We start from the raw sequence: 17,602 nt of genomic DNA on the forward strand, positions 1-17,602 counted from the left end.
TTTTCTTCATTTTTGACCTCTGATATTTTGCAGCTTTAACACTTCATCTGAATATTTGTTTAAAACTTCCTCCATTTTTTCCAGCCTTTTGCTATTTGTGTTGATGTACTCTATCAGTGTTTTGTTTATTTTATCCAGGTCTGTGTGCATTTGTCTTATATCTTCCTGTAGGTTACTGGAGGTCATGTCTGGAGGTTGGATTGTTTTTTGCTGAACAGCTGCAGAACTTTCTCAAGTCAGTGTTTCTTCCTCACTTTTTGTAGCTGATTTTTCCAGGTCCTCTGTATTTATTTTTTCCTGGAATCTAAGCAGTACACTTACTAGCCAGTTACCAACATTTACCCATAAACACAAGCCTTCTCTGATGACTTTCTGTTTTCACTCTCAGAGAACTAGAATTAAACTGTAACTGAATGTGTAGCCATCTTGAAAGTCCAAAAGCTGCAATGCTCTTGTCTTCAGAGATAAAAGCACACCTCTATATCACAGATAGTCTATGCAGCTTAGCTTGCCTTTCATCCTAGAAGGCATTCTCCTAAAGTGAGGATATCACTTGAGACATTGTAGATAAGCAGATGAGGCTATCTCCATGAGATCAGAGTCTCATCTCTGTATTCTCTCCTTGTAGACATAAGGCATTGTTCAGCTATGTCCACAGCCTCAAAGGAACAACATAACAGTTTGCCAAATTATACTGAGCTAGAAGAAATACTGAATCTACTGGCCAACAAATTTAACTCCAAATTTACCCCACGTCTCCCCCCCCATACACCTCTCAGGAAATACCCTCAACTATAACTTCCAACTATCAGTAGAGAACAGGTCTTCAATGTATTCTCCAAAGTCAAGAATACTACACTGGTGGGTCTCAATAATATGTTTGGATGCCTCCTTAATAGCATGAAACACAACCTATCAAGATCACTAGAAACACCATTTAACTGTAGTTTCAAGACAGGCTTCATGCCAAGCGAATGGAGGACTGCAACTGTCATTCCTCTGTACAAGGGCAGGCTGTCTATGGACTCGAGTAACTACAGACACATAGTCTCATATATAAAGCCATGCAAAAAATTATCATGGAAATGATAAACAATGATATAAGAAAACTTCAGGCACTGGATCCAACCCAGTATGGTTTCTTCAAGGGCAGGTCATGAGTATTTAACCTGGTGGGACTTATTTGAGAAGATCACCAAAGCAATGGACCAGGACAAAATGGTGAATACTGCCTACCATGACCTGGCCAAAGCATTTGACACAATACCCTATGCAGGCATTGTAGACAAACTCATAAAATTAGCTATAAACCCTTATGTCACCTGCTGGACAGCCAGCAGACAGCAGGCTAAAAGACAGGACCCAACAAGTTAGGATAGGGCAGTCTATCTCTACAAAATGGCCAGTGACTAATGGAGTTCCTCAAAGCTTGGTTCTGGGGCCTCTCCTTTTTTGGCATCTACTTCTCTTAAGTCAAGGCCAACATCAAGGGCTTCTGGCTGACTATGTCTGCAGATGACTGCAGACTAGGCACAGTCATAGAATTCCCAGAAAGCCACAAACACCCTCCAAGAAGGTCTGCATAGACCAATAGCTGGTGCCACAGCCATGATGTAAAACTGAGTGTCAAGAAATGCATAACAATATATACTTTTCATGAAGGTTATACAAGATTTAAATAAAATAAATACTTATTACTACACTACTCTAATTTCTCTAATCAATAAAAATTAAGATGGACTTAACATTTCTTTCTTTAAATGTTAATGGGTTAAATAACCCAAGAAAAGGATTCAGTTTACTAAAGTACCTAAAATTAAATAAAGCTCAAGTAATCTTTATACGAGAAACCCACTTAAAAACAAATTATAGCTTTACTTGGAACCCAAATGAATACTTGAAATTATCTAATTCTTCACACATCAAAAAACTAGAGGAGTTTTAACATTATGGAAAAAAAAACATAATTCCCCCTCAAGTAATTTATAATTATGAAGATAGGGAAGGTCTTTTATCAATTATAATAATAAAATTTAGTAACAGACTCTGGATATTAGTTAATGCTTATTGGTTCCCTGGAATTGGAACAAAAACAATTAAAAAACATTTAAAACTTATCACCAAAAATACTAAGGGTAGTTTAATTCTAGGAGGAGATTTTAACTGTCTATTTAATGATTCATAAATCTCTAACAAAAGACCTTTCCGTGCTACCTCTATAGGGAAAATTTTAAAAAAATGGATAGATAACTCACAATAATATGATTTGTTTTATCTCAAAACTGACAATTCATTAGAATTCTCTCACTGTGATTTTAGACACAACACTCAGACTAGAATTGATAAAATCTTTATATCTCAAGATCTAAAAACAAAAATATCATATTTTACAATAACCCCGTGTCCTCTATCTGATCACAATGCACTTATTTTTAATATTCAAATAGACTTTAAGAAATTGATATATACTAAAAGAATCCCAGCTTATATTACTAAATTAAAACAGTCTAAACCTTGGTTAGATTCAGAAATAAAATATTTCCTAGATATAAATTTAACAAGTGAGGTAAATATGGTAAGTATATGGGATTCTCTGAAAGCATATTTATATGGCAAAATCATAACATGGTCTAATAATAAAACAAAGGAATGGGAGTCTGAATTATCTAACATACAAAAACAAATAAATATAATTAACAATGATAATTCGAGAATTTTGTCAGATAAGAAAAAAGAAATTGAATCTTTAAATAAAAAATGTATTGACATCCTAACTCACAAAACTAAATTAGCTTTAGAAAAACTAAAACTAAATTATTTTTCTATGTCTCCAAAACATATGCACAATTTAGCAATAAGAGTTAAAATACAATCCACTAAAATAATATTGTGAGTGTGGTTCATGAAGGGTGGAGGAAAAAAAAAGTCTCAGATATAAGTGACATTTTGGATGCTTTCAAATATAATTTTTCAGAACAATACAAACGTAAAGAATTTCAATATAGAACTCGGAATATGACTTAGACTTTTCCAAATTAAAAAAAAACTACCAGAAAAATTAATAAATGATATCCAGAAACAAATTTCACTAAAGCAAACTACTGAAAAAATTAGAGAAAGCAAAAATAACAAAGCTCCAGGTATAGACGGTATTATCAGTGAAATATATAAACTATTACCATCCTCTACTATATCAGTTCTGCACAAAACTTTAAATGAATAATATTTACAAGGTACAATTACACTCTCATGGAGGTATTCGTTAATTACTCCTATAGTAAAAGAAAACAAAGATTCTAGTCTCTGTAGTTCATATAGACTAATATCTTTGATTAATAATGATTATAAAATATTAATGTCTATTCTAGTTAATAGATTTAAAAAATCATTAACACACCTCATCTCTGAAAATCAAACAGACTTTATTTATAATAGACATACCCAAGATAACATTCAAAGAATACTAACTACCATAGATATTTTAAATAGAGATAATCAAGAAGCTCTTATAATTACTCTTGACATTGAAAAAGCCTTTGACACATTAAATTGGAATTTTCTTTTTAAAAGTCTTGAATTATATAAATTTCCTATCCAATTCATTACGTTTATAAAAATATTCATAATAACAATTTAGCGTATGTAAAATTAGGACCATTTATGTCTGTATCTATTGAAATAACTAAAGGCACCAAACAAGGATGCCCAATGTCCCCAATTCTATTTGCACTAGCAATAGAACCTTTCTCAATGGCAATCCAATTAAATAATAAAACAAAAGGAATTAATATATATAATCAATTTGATTCTAAGATAATGTTATTTGCTGATGATATCTTACTTACTTTAAGAAATTCAGTGGAATCCCTACAAGAATTAGACTTATTAGTTAAAAATTTCTATTGTATTTCAGGATAAAAAAATTGTAGTTTTAAATCTAACCACTTACTACTAAATAAAAGAAATCACAATGATACCAATGAAACAACTACAAATGAAATAATTGGGAAACAAGTATCCTCTTTAAAATATTTAGGGATTGTTTTATGTGAGAACATTGATTTAACCTTAAATACGAACTATAATAATATTATAAATAATTTAAAAATTCTTACAGAGAAATGTAATAAGCTACGCTTAAAATTTGAAGATTGACTACAATTAATTAAAATGGTATTATTACCAAAGATAAATTACATTGCATGATCTATTTCCATATTACCTAGTAAAAGTCTTCTAAGAGAAATAAATAAAATACTTTTAAAATTTTTATGGTACCCCCCCAAAAAAAATAGAATAGCTTTATCAAATCATATTAGACCTTGGGAGCTTGCAGGAATAAATGTTCCAGATTTAGAATCATATATTAATGCTTCTAATCTTAAAATTATCTTAAATTGGATAGATCCAAAATTTTCTTCAGCTTGGAAGTCTCTTCAAACTACTATTATTCTAAATGAGAATAAATTAATAAAAAATGTACAACTTAATGAACAAAACAACAAACTTTGGTATATACTTTGTGTTAATTTACAATATAACATTATTAAACTCACAAATCTAAAGTTTATAAACTATATCTACAACACTTTTAGAAATTTCATCAATAGTAATATTGATATTAAATTATGGTTACACTTATTATTCCCTTTTAAAATTACAAGGAATTTTTTTAATAATATCAATACAGATACTCTTAATAATTGGGAAATAAAAAATGTACGTGTTTGTACCAATGTACAATTAAGTTAGTCACCCTAGATGCACAAAATTTAGTTGAGACATTTAATCTATCAGAATCAGATTGGTTAGCTCTTAATAGCTTAATTCCATTTACTCAAGCTCTATGTAGGACAATAGCAAATTCTTCCTTTAAATCATTGCCTAAATTTATATTTATTATACATGAAATACTATATGGAGAACTTGACAGGAAGTATTTAATCTCAAAACTTTATAAAATTATTATTACTTATAAAACTACTCCTAATCAGAAATTTTGGAATTTTATTACTAAAGATTATACAATGTCCCTAACTTCAGAGAATAAAACTAATCTCCTGCACTCCATTAAACTAACATCAAATCTACAAGTCTGGAGGATTTTTTTCCTGGAAATTCTTGCATAGGGCTTTCTATACTCCTAATAAAATTGCTAAATTTAATCTTTCTAAAGAAATAATATGTTGGAGATGTTCCCTAAAATGTAAGGCTGACTGGTCTCATATATTTTATAAATGTTCTCTAATTAAGAAATTTTGGAATGAAATTAGAAAATTTCTTCAAGCTATTTTTACTGATTTATTCATATTATCAAAATATTTAATAATTTGGAATGTAAATAAGTCTATTACAATGAACAACAAAAATAAATATTTACTCTGGACAATGCTGGCAGTAGCCAAAAAATGTATTACAAGAAGATGGACTTTGTCCTTCACTCCAACTATTGAAGATTTTTTAATTCTATTGGAAGAAGTAGCTGTTTTGGAAATAAAAAACAAAGAACTAAGAATTTTCTCCAGAAACTGGACTAATAATCCTTGGGATAAAGTCCTCTCCCTTGTTAAGACAATGAATTCAGATCTACTATCATCTACTTAATTAAATTGGAAACAAGGAACACTGGAAATTGTATGACCTTGCTATATGTTTATAATGTGTTGTTATTCCCTTATTTTTTTAATTTGAGGCCTTTGTAAAAATTGTACATAGTTTATCAGTATTGTTATTTAAATTGCAAATTTTTGTTGTCTTGTTGGAAATCTCAATAAAAAAGTTTGAACAAAAAAAAAACGCAAAATAGTATCCATTGGGAAGATGGCTACCCCCGGAAACTATCACATGTTAATATACAACTAAGAGTAGACCCAGTATTCAGAGATTTGGGACCACATGTAGACAGTGACCTGGCCTTGAACAATCATGTGGCTATGGTAATAAGGAAATCATTCTATGTTGCACAACCTATAAGCAAGGGTATGACATCTAGGACCAAGGATATTACTGCTCTGCTATACTCAGCCCTCATCAGGCCAATCACTGAGCAGAATACCTACTTTGGAAAGTACCTGACCAGACATATATGACAACTGGATCATCCACAGAGGTTTCTCACAAAAAATACAGAGGGCATATACAACCTGTCTTACGTGGACTTCCTGAAAGCCCTAGCCAGGTGCTTTGTCTCCTACAGACTACTGAGAGGTAACGCATGCCTGGCCTACAAAGCATCCTCTGATCCTGCTGTGGAGGATGCGTTGAGCATCTGCTAAACAAGTAGCATCAGAATTACCCAGTCTAGGGACCTAACCTTATCTGCAACATAAATAGGACATGTTGGAGGGACAGTTATGTGTCTCAGAGACTACTCCTTCTCTGGAACAGGCTTCTCATTCATGTGAAGCAGAATTCTTCCCTAACCCAATTCAAGCATAATTTGGACCAGTGGATAGGGAATCTGAAATTTACCCCTGGTCTGGCATCTATGTCTTAATTAGCCAGAGGCAGAAGCAGCCTGCAAATGCTTGATCTCCCATGCCTAAGCCTACATACATACCTTAAAATAATCCTTGGGTACAAAAACTTGTCAGATACATTTAGGAAGTATGGCTATGACATATGAACCTAGACAAGTTGAATGGTTGTGTTTTAAGCTCCTGATTATTAAGAATTTCTATTCTTGATTTTTAGGTTTGTGAGTTACATCTTGCAGTCCAACCAAAATTGTTTACAATTATTTGGACGTATTAGGTCCTCTGAACAATAATTTATTCCATATGTCTTTTAAGGAGGTTTGGGTTATTCCATTTCTTAAATAAACATATCTGAGTCCCAGTCTTCTTGACAACTTCTGGCCTAGCTCCAAATTTCCTTTAATAGACAAAATGATAGTAAAGGTGGTTTATGTATAACTCATTTCCTGTTTAAGAGAACATAACCTGATTGATCCTTTTTTTTATGCTGAATTTTAAACAACACTGAGACTCCCCTCATTTGAGCAGCTAATGATTTTCCTGATGGCAGGACATTAATGGTTCTGTTTAGTAATACTCTTTATTGAGGTCCCTAGTAATGTCTTTTGGTTTTCCCGGTTAGGGGTCGCCACAGTGGAGCAGTGGTCTGCTTATTATTGGCAGTAGATTTTTACAGTGTTTTGGTGCCAGCCTGACACCCAATCTTCAAGGAAGGCATGCCCATTCACACACACACCTACCTGCATGTCTTTAAACATCACTCAACCACAGCTTCCACACAGAAGGTGCTCCAGCCGAGAATCGAACCAGAGAACCTCTTGCTGTGAGGTGACAACACTAACCGTTGCACCACCGCAGCCTCACTCTTCTTTATTAAGGTCTCTACCATGTTTGAAATGGTGGACCATGGCATATTTTAGATCAGTTAAGTTTTTAGGGATTTCTGGAACTTTCTTATGCTGGTTTGCTTCCTGTCTGTATTAGTGGTTACACAGAGGAGTATGAGGCATTACGTCATTTTTCTTTTACCAAGTGAAGTATGCCAAGGTTTCAGTGGAACCCATTATTATACTTTTGGCAAGTCCCCATAAGTAGATATTACCAGAAGGACCAGACTTGAGTATCCCAGTTACAGAGATGACAGGCATTTCTAGTTCTCCTTCCTGAAGGGTTTATGTTAGTAGAGAAATCCCTTGTAGGTTATCTGGACTGTATTCAACAGTGGCTGAAATGTAACCATGTGAAGCTCAGCACCACCAAAGCAAAAGCCTTGATAATTCAAAATATTTTAAGAGAACCAAGAGCTGCAGTTTCTGATCCCTGTATAACTGAAGGAGCTAAAATGGAGTTTGTGTCGAATATAGGTTTTTGATGACTGGTTGATATTCCAGTATCAATTACAGTCAAATCATTTTATTTTCAGTTGAGACATATTGGTTTATGTTAGAATTGCTCATGACCAGGTTTTAACTTGTTAAAACTACTTCAAATGCACTTTACCCAAGGATTCCTGACACCAAATCAAATAGTCGGCAACTAATTCAGAACCATTCAATACATCTTCTGACCAGAAATTCTCATTGCCATCCTATCAAACTTGTTTTCCAAAGTGTGCACTGGCTGTCTATGCACTCATCTATTGTTTATAAAGTTTTGTATTAGTGCCCCTGACCTTATGCAACTTGGATCATTTGGTTCCTTACTGGCCAGCGTGATACCATCAATCAATCATACTAGGGATTCTAATGGTCCCAGTCATGCTATGGAAAACTTATGGTGTACATTCTTTTGCTTTCCAGACATCAACCTTTTTTAATATATTACCACTGTGGATATGGAAGCACTCTTTACTAACAGCAACAATTTTGTTCAACAGGCAGAAAGCCATAGGCTCCCTGTAGTAATGGGTCCCAAGGGGCCTCCAGAAATGCTCCTGTTATAATCCACTTCTGCAAATACATGCTATATGCTCACCTACAGTTTATTTGGAGAGCTGCCAGTTCATCTACTGCACATCTTTGGGATGTGGGAGAAATCCACAGCTCACAACAAAAATGCACTGAGAAACAGGAAGGGCATGACTATTCTTCACAGAAGGCACCCCAGCTGAAACCCAGACTGGGAACCAATCACTGTAAGGCAGGAAAGCTAACTGTTGCAACACAGTGACAACATTGTTGTGGTTTTACTTCTGCTTTAGGTTCCACTCATTTTCTTTAATTAATAATATATCTAATGCTTGCTCCATCTCTCTCTCTCTCTCACAGAAACAAACAAATAGATATGTATATACATACATACAGACACATCACACACAAGTGCACACATACCAAACTACATAGCAGATGTCTATAATGTAAAACATTGGGACTTACACAAACAGAAATAACGGTACTGTATTTTGTATTCCTAGTGCCAGACTATACATTACAGAGTAGGATAACGCTAAAATACTTGCAGAGAACATGGAAGGAAATCAGCAAAGGATAACTACATTGCTATTTTAACACTTTACAGTGACCTCAGTCATGCATAGCATAGGATGATGATAATTAAGGTTTTTTTGTTTTTAAGTGGACACTGTGCACCACAGGGATCAGTCATATCTCTGCTCCTTTCCATTCCCAGTACATACCTCCAGAGAAGATGTTAATTGCAATCAGAAGAGCATACTCTGCATCATCCAACTGCAGTTCATTCATAGATTTGGAAAATTCAAAGATGGGGTTGATGAACTCAAACTGGAGGCCTGTAACAGAAAGGATTTACCCAGATTAACATCATCATTATTATTATGCTTGTTTATGACAGGTGCACAGTGTGCTAAACACAAACAGCATACAAAGAGAGACAGTTCCTTTGTTTGGCCTTATGGTGAAGGTTAGAGATATAACAGCAGAGAAAATTATCAATACACAAAACCACACAGGTGTACTATAGCAACATGAAAATAACAAAAAAGAATGCCACTCCTGAGATGTAACAAAAAACATTTAATCACCAGGTGCTTTCATTTCTATAAAGATCGGAACTTCATCAGACTAATTAAAAAGAGCCATTTCCTACTATTTAAATATTGAATTTGGCACCAAAACCAACTTCAGAACTTAAAGGCATATAACATATATAAAGTTTATTGACAAATATAAATATCAAATCAAGTTACATGTTACAGCAATTTAACAAATCCTACAAATCAACACTGGCCACATTTTATTGGGAAGAAAAGCAGCATACCTTTTTGTTTTTTATAGTTAATGAAGATACATGCAATGTGCTTAACTTAAGGAAGTAAAACTTTGTAAGAAGTTTCTCTTTCATTTTGAAATGTAAAGGACTATCAGAGCAGTAAAAAAAGTTTAGCAAAGTATGTTTCTCATATTTTCAGACATCCACAGGTATTTTAATATGCTTTGAAACTAGAATGACTAACAAGACTGAGAAAATAGTCACCAGTTTTTCTTGACAGTAGTTTAAGCCTTTAAGGCGGGGCATATTAGAAAATGTAATACTTCCGTGGTGGTGCAGTGGTACCATTGTTGCCTCACAGCAAGAGGTTCTCCCGTTCGATTCTCGGCTTGGGTTGGGAGTGCCTTCTGTTTGGAGTCTGCATGTCCTCCCCGCGGTCGAGTGGGCATTCAAAAGACATGCGTTGAATGGGCGTGCCTTCGTTGAAGGTTGGGCATCAGGTTGGCAACTCGACACCATAAAAACCAACTGCCAATCATTAGCGGACCGGAGTTCCGCTGTGGCGACCCCTAACCGGGAAAAGCTGAAAGACAAACAACAACAACAACATATTAGAAAACTTAATACACTCTATAAAACTTTTCTGCTTTACAGCAAATATATTACACCTGACAGCATGGGTAATATTCGTTTTTTTCATTTGTAGCACCCTGGTCCAACTTCACTTATGGACATACATCACAGGCAGTTAGAATTAACTTACACTTTGTAAAGCAAAATCCAGTTTCACTTGTGAGGTGGTGTCAAGAGTTCATAAATATTAACTGAGAGTTTCAAGAACTCTAGTCCCACCTTCCTAGATGAGACTATCGTAGTGCCCGCATAGTAACACCGGCATTTTGCAAAGCTGTGGTTTAAACAGCTTAAAATAATATACCACAGAGAATGGGAAATAACTGGCAAAATATTTGGTTCTACTATGGGCTCTAAAACAGCAGTTTACTTCAGTGTATAATTAGTAAGTGTAACACACTGCAAGGTCCTGGTTTAGTGCTACTATACTACAGAAAAAGAATAGCAGCTATTCCACAGCGTGACTGGTAGTATAACATCATCTAGCATATATGAGCAAAGAGAACAGTAGGTAGCTGTTGCTATATAGGTTACTGTTCTAAAGCTAGCAAAATTACTATGCCCCTCAACACAAACTAACCATGCCTGTGTATAACATACTGATCCAAGCCCACTGTATGCTATTAAAGGACAGGGAAATAACTATGCCAATATACATAGCACAGGTCCGGTTTCACACAGAAAATGATCCATGTAATAGCTTTTAGCTACACAAGGAAATGGTTGAGCCTTATTTAATAAATTGTGTCACATTAAATCAGTAGGAAACATTATAGTTTTAAGGGTTTCAGTTAAAGCTCTATGTCTTATTAAACACATTGTAAAGTCCATATTTCTACACCCTGGTTCAGTCCTAGAAGAAGCATGCAGCCAGCAAGACAGTTAATATGCAACTCAGCAAGGTCACAGTCCATACCACCCTGGAGTAGTACTCCATGGATTATGGAATGAAACTCTACAATTATGATGTTGCAGGACTTTGATCCAGCTCTTTCAGACACAGTGTGCGCTGCCTGGCGAACAAGAATTTCTGCAGCCCTAGTCAAGATCTCTGCAAGGCATGGTATTCCAAGATACTGCCATTCCTACATCTCCTGAAAGGTATGGTGCTCCAAGGTATGGCCACTCCTACATCCCTTTAACTGGAGTGTTATGAATCAAAGAGGATCTATCATGCACTATCACAAATAAACTAAAAATCTCAGCACAGGTGGAAAACCTTAGAAGATATGCAGATAAATATAAAGAAAAGTACAAAATAATCAATTTATTGATGACACAAAAATGTTCTATAGAGAATTGGGAAACAAGGCAAAAGGAATTGAAAGACCACCCAAAAAAAAAGAAGAAATAGATACATTTTAGAGAAATATCTATAAAGATCCTGTGGAACATAACAAAGATGCTAAATGGATAGAAGAAGTAAAAGAAAGAATAAGACGTTCAAAGCTACAGGATATGAAATGGGATGAAGTAATGGCCAGAGAGATTGAGATAAAGTTAAGAAAAGCCTCCAACTGGAAACCCCCAGGCCCAGATCCAGTACCTAACATCTGGCTAAAAGTATTAACATCTTTGCATGATGATTTAGCCATGAGTAAGAACTATTTATATGAGCATCCCAAACAGACACCAGCCTGGTTGACAACAGGAAAAACAATGCTCCTACTTAAGCGTGAACCTGCAAGTTATCCAAAAACTATAGACCAATAACTTGCCTTCCGACAACATATATACTATACACTGAAACTGATGCCAACAGAGTTTATAGTCATTTAGAAGAAAACTTAATTATGGCAATAGAACAAAAGGGTAATAAAAGAAAGTCATATGGAACAAATGATCATATGTTGCTAAATAAAGTCATAGTGGAGAATTGTAAAAAAGGGAAGAATCTAAGTATGGCATGGATTGACTACAATCAGACAGTAACCCACATTCATGGATAAAAGAGTGCTTAAAATGTATAAGATACATCCTACACTGATAAATTGCATCACAGTGACCATGAAACAGTGGTAGACCACTTTACAATTAAGCCATGATAAAGGACAAATTATTATTCCAGGGATAAACATTTAAAGGGGAACATTCCAGGGTGACTCCCTGTCACCACTGCTATTCTGTCTTGCCCTTAACCCATTAAGCTGTCTATTTAACAGATTAGGTCATGGCTATAATTTGGCTCCTAGAAAACAACAAAGTGTAAAGACTTCTCATCTTCTCTTTGTATATGATTTAACACTGTACAGCTCCATCAGATGAGGAACTGAAAGCGCAACTGTGAGTAGTCAAAACTTTTTCAGATGATGTAAGAATGTCAATTGGTCTTGATAAATGTGCAAAAACAACCTTTAAAGCAGGAAAGCTGCAGCACCAAGAAAACATCAGTTTTGGTCAAGAATGTGATATAAAAGAACTTGAGCAAGAGGGAGTATATAAATATTTGGGAATTGATGAAGGATCAACAATAGAACATGAACAAATGCAAATAAAACTTAGTAAGGAATATTTTAGAAGACTTAAATTAATCCTGAAAACAGCATTGACATCTAGGAAGAAAATTCAAGCTATAAACCAATTTGCTCTTCCTGTCCTAACTTGTACTTTTGGAGTGATTGACTGGCCCCCAAAGGTGTTGGATAGATTAGACAGGCTCACCAACTGATTTACAAAAATCAGTGCATTCCAAGATTATATAGCCCACATTCCAAAGGAGGTATGGGCCTCCTTGAAATTGATTATATGTATAGATTTGCAATCATGGGACTGCACTCATATCTGCTGACTTCACAAGACCCAAACATAGTGAAAGTTTAGAAAGATGAGGAGAATATATCTAAGATGACTTCCCTTCTTAGTCTAGCACAAGCATATTGGCATTAAGCAGGAATGGAAATCAAACTAGAAGTAGATAAAAATCAGGCAGCAACTGAATGTGGAAAAAACAAAAGAAAGAATATAAGGTGAAGGATCAGGTGAGAAGGCAAGAAATGTGGAAAATGCATAAATATAGTTGCAAGTATAGAAAACTCCTGGAAGAACCTCATATTGATCAGGATCGAACACAGGAGTGGTTAAGGAGAGGCAAATTCAAACCAAAATATAAAAGATTATTATTGTCGGCCCAAGATAGTGGGCTACTACACATTAGTTTACAAAGTCCATTGAACATGTGGGAGAAACAGAAAATGTAGGTTTTGTAAAACAGAATTGGAAACAGTTGCACACCTTGTTGCTGGTTGTGATATACTAATGACAGATGGATTGTATACTGAAAGGCATAATAATATAGCAAGACTGTTGCAGTGGGGATTGTGCAAATATTATAATATTGGAGTAGCTGAAAAACACTGGAAACATGACCCACAAAGCATCATAGAAAATTATGAAGTCTACATCACATGGGATCACCCATTACCAACAGTTCAAAAGACAGATGTGACAAAACCAGATATAGTGGTCCATAAAAAGAAGACAAAAGTAGCATTGATCATTGAAATCACTACACCCACTGCCTACAGTCTTGCGTACAGAGAGAGACATAAAGTCATAAAATATCAGGATTTGCGGGCAGAAACAAGAGCAATATGGAAAAAAGATACCCAGACAGTTCCAATAGTAGTAGGAGCAATGGGTCTTATAAGAAAGAGTCCACAATTGTATTTAGATATGTTACCAATACATGTAGCTCCATATGAATTGCACAAGGATTCATTACTGGGTACATTGCGGGTGCTGCGAAGAACAGTTCTGGCTGACATCAAAGATTGTAACAATACTACTTTCATGAACTTTAATTGTACTTTGACTTAGGAATGGGGTCCATTCCCATCATGGTATTTAAAACCCAAAAGATTTGGATAAATTAAAACAATATATTATATACATTAATATATATATATATATATATATATATATATATATATATATCAACATAAAAATAAATATTATATAAATATAAACATAAATATTATATATATATATATATATATATATATATATAAAGTAGTAGAAAGTATTCTAAGAACTAAGTCAACACGAGAATGGAGAAAGAAGTTTTTGTTGATAGGGATAACGGCAATTACGAATACAGACAATAGGCAAGACAGGGCTAGAATTTATTGGAGAAAATTGACAAAGAAATCAAGGTATTGGGACCAAATAACTAGACAGGGAAAGATAATAGAACAGGAAGAGGCCAATAAGACATTTGAACTGTAGGATAAAGACTGACTTCCTTATCAGGGTTTGATATCAAACTATAGGCAAACAGAAAGGGACAGTGGAATCCTAAGTGAAAGACCTGCATTGGTAGAATTTTTTAGTTAAACCTAGAATTGAAGCTACTGTTAAAAAAGGGATAATTAGTAGGGCATATAAAATATTGCACAATAACTATAGGAATCAATCGGGAGGCTGGAAAAGATTGGGAACAGGAATTGGATAAGCAATTTTCAAGGAAACAATGGGAGGACATATGTATGGCTGCCAAGTATCCTATCTAGAAAATGTAGGATTTTTTTGTTTATAGGAAGTGTTTGCATAAGTATTTTTTTAGACCCCAAGCAGACTCTAAATAATTTTTCCTCAGGTAGATGGCAAATGATGGAGGTATGATGGGGAAGAAAGAGGTAACTGGTAACATTTATTTTGGGAGTATAATGAGTTGGCAGACTTTAAGAATTCCCTACAGAGTAGCCTGTCAGAAACAGTGGGTAAGCAAATGGGTGTAAACTAAGGAAATTATTTTTTTTTCTGAGCTGGAATACAAGATCTGAATTGCTTAGACATAGTAAGGCCTTGTTAAGTTTAATTCTGATGGCTGCCAAAAAAAAAGCAGTGACTAGAAAATGGAAATCAAAGTCTAAACCAACTGTATTTGAAGAACTGAATACTGTAATAGAGATAAAACAAGTGGAGGTGGGATCTTATGAAAATGGTAGAAGCAAATTACATAGAAAAATTGAAATTCTGGGAACAATGTATGCAGAATAATGTTTTGAATGAAGAGTGCGATTTAAGGGAAGTAGGAATTGAGCAATGTTGGCTTGATGAGAGTTATACAAAAACATATGTGTTGCATAATGTTTGCAACTAGGAACATGTTAATATGGTTTGCTGTATTTTATATAAATGTATGGTTGCCTATGTCTTAAGTAATAATTCAATAAAGGTGGTAAAACAACATAGAAACATTTGGACAGCTTGCACCTCTCAATTCAGGGCTTTTGCACACAAGCTAAAGCCTTTGCTGCCACTAGTGCTTTTTTTAGACAGAGCTCAGTTGATGGGCATGCCAGTGTAACTAACAAATCAAACTTGAAACCAAATTGCATTAAAGTGGCTCTCCATGATACCAGAAAACAATAAATTGCCTATCCTTGAGATACTCCTGCATTTGGAAAGCATCCAAGTCTGCATAGTTAATGAAACTTGGTTTAAATGTAAATTCCAAAGTTGTGTACTTGTTATGTCTTCAGGCCCAATGGCAACTGTTGTGGAGTTTCCATACTTGTTAATGAACATATTACCTCCAGGAAAATCCCAAGGGACTCAGACTGAACTCACTAAACTAGATATAAAGCTAAGTAGGCTTAATTATTAACTAATCGCTTGCTATAGAACACAGTTTGACTCCTGATTACCATGCAATATTCCTCAGTGTTCTAAATGATCTTATTAGCAAAAAAATCTCTTATTTTTGGATGACTTAACTACCCTTCAATAAACTAACCCAAACTAAGCAGAAAGCTCAGGTCAGGTCTGGTATCCCACTGTGATCCAGAGTGTGATAGGACTAATGAGAAACAGAACATAAAGGATTAAACCAGATAAAATCACTTTAGCTAGCAGATCTGAGAGATTCTCTTTCTGATGTCCTTCCTGCTGGATGTATAAAGATGCTTTGTTGAAGTTTAGTATGTAGATGGTTATGTGTTTTTGTTCTAACCTACTTAAATGAGCAAACTTCTCAAAACTTCAACAAGGAATCTTTAATTCTCCCGCAAGGAGGACATCAGAAAGATAGTCTCCTAGATCTGTTAGCTAAACTAGTTTTGTCTGTTCTAAATCTTTACACCCACAGGTAAACCTGGACACCTGTACCTCCAATGTATGATATGTCCAAAAATACCTATACTTAACATAAAAAAACTCCATTCTGCAGCTGGTAAATAAACCCACTAAAGGGCACAACATTCTTGACCTGTTTCTTAAAGTATGGCTGCTTCTTGCACTACTCCTCTGGTGTCTCTTTCCCCAGTGAAGTATGACCATAAACTTGTGACCTTCTCCTTTAAACTCCCCAAACCTCCTGCAACAAAATCCAATGATTTTAAGGAATACAGACATGGTAACTTCAACCTACTGTGTGATAAAATTCACCTTCGACTGCATGTCAGCAGATTTTAATACAGCAGATAGATTCACTAAAGAATTATACACCCATTTAGAAAAATGTACAGACCTAGAAGTCCCTACCAGAACCAAGTATCAAGGGTAATTCAAAAACCAAACTACCTTTTTGGTCCACCACCATAAATAAAGTATACAATAAAAGAAACTCCTTAAATTATTTAGTAAATTCAAAACTCATCTTCTCAAGGAAAATATCAAAGCATTACAAAAACTGCAGAACTCTATAAGATCTACTAAAAGAACCCATGAACTTAGGCTGGCCTCTGAAGTAAAAAATAATTATAAACTCTTCCTTAGCTGCATTAGAAAACAAAACAACAACAAAAAACCTCTACCCTACTCTGTTCAGAGGAATATACCAATGCGTTTATGCTTTTATTAAAAAAGATGTAATAATGCTCCTGCGAGACACAGTGGAGAATGTGTTCATTTCAACAAATTCACATTTTTTTTATACTGGAGAAACCCCAAAAGCAATTAAGGGTGGACTAGAATAATCTTTTCCTTAAAAGGGCATAAACATTTCTGTTTCTATTTTTAGCATTCTTAAAGACAAAGAAAAACTCAATTGAGTTCCTATAAGGTTATTTACTTACATTAGATTTTTAGTGTTATTTTTAGATGAAAATTGTTATTGTTTGTAGATGGTCACGTGTTGTGTCAACAAATTATTAAAATTTGAATTTTTTCATCTGATGACGTCTACTATTAGTATTAGACAAAAGAGCTTATTTTTATAAATTCCTGTGACTGAACAAAGTTGGTTGTTATCATTACTCAGATGTTATTCATAATGGGCTCTCCTGTTCCAACCCAACTGACATTGTCCATACACTTGCAAACAAATTTAGTACAGACTTCACCCTAGAGACTTCTATTGAAAG

General features: G+C 34.6%; 1 protein-coding gene across 1 annotated transcript in view; it reads right to left on the reverse strand.

Moving 5' to 3' along the window:
* LOC122811165 (oxysterols receptor LXR-alpha-like) overlaps positions 1 to 17,602 on the reverse strand; it is a 516,654-nt gene that overhangs the window by 156,608 nt on the left and 342,444 nt on the right. Inside the window, exon 7 of the mRNA XM_044082826.1 lies at positions 9,112 to 9,225. Coding sequence (XP_043938761.1) covers positions 9,112 to 9,225 — 114 coding nt within the window. The remainder of the gene's footprint in view (positions 1 to 9,111; positions 9,226 to 17,602) is intronic.

The sequence above is a fragment of the Protopterus annectens genome, chromosome 9.part0 (genome assembly GCF_019279795.1).
Source record: "Protopterus annectens isolate FY-2018-M chromosome 9.part0, PAN1.0, whole genome shotgun sequence".
In the NCBI taxonomy this organism is placed as follows: Eukaryota; Metazoa; Chordata; order Ceratodontiformes; family Protopteridae; genus Protopterus; species Protopterus annectens.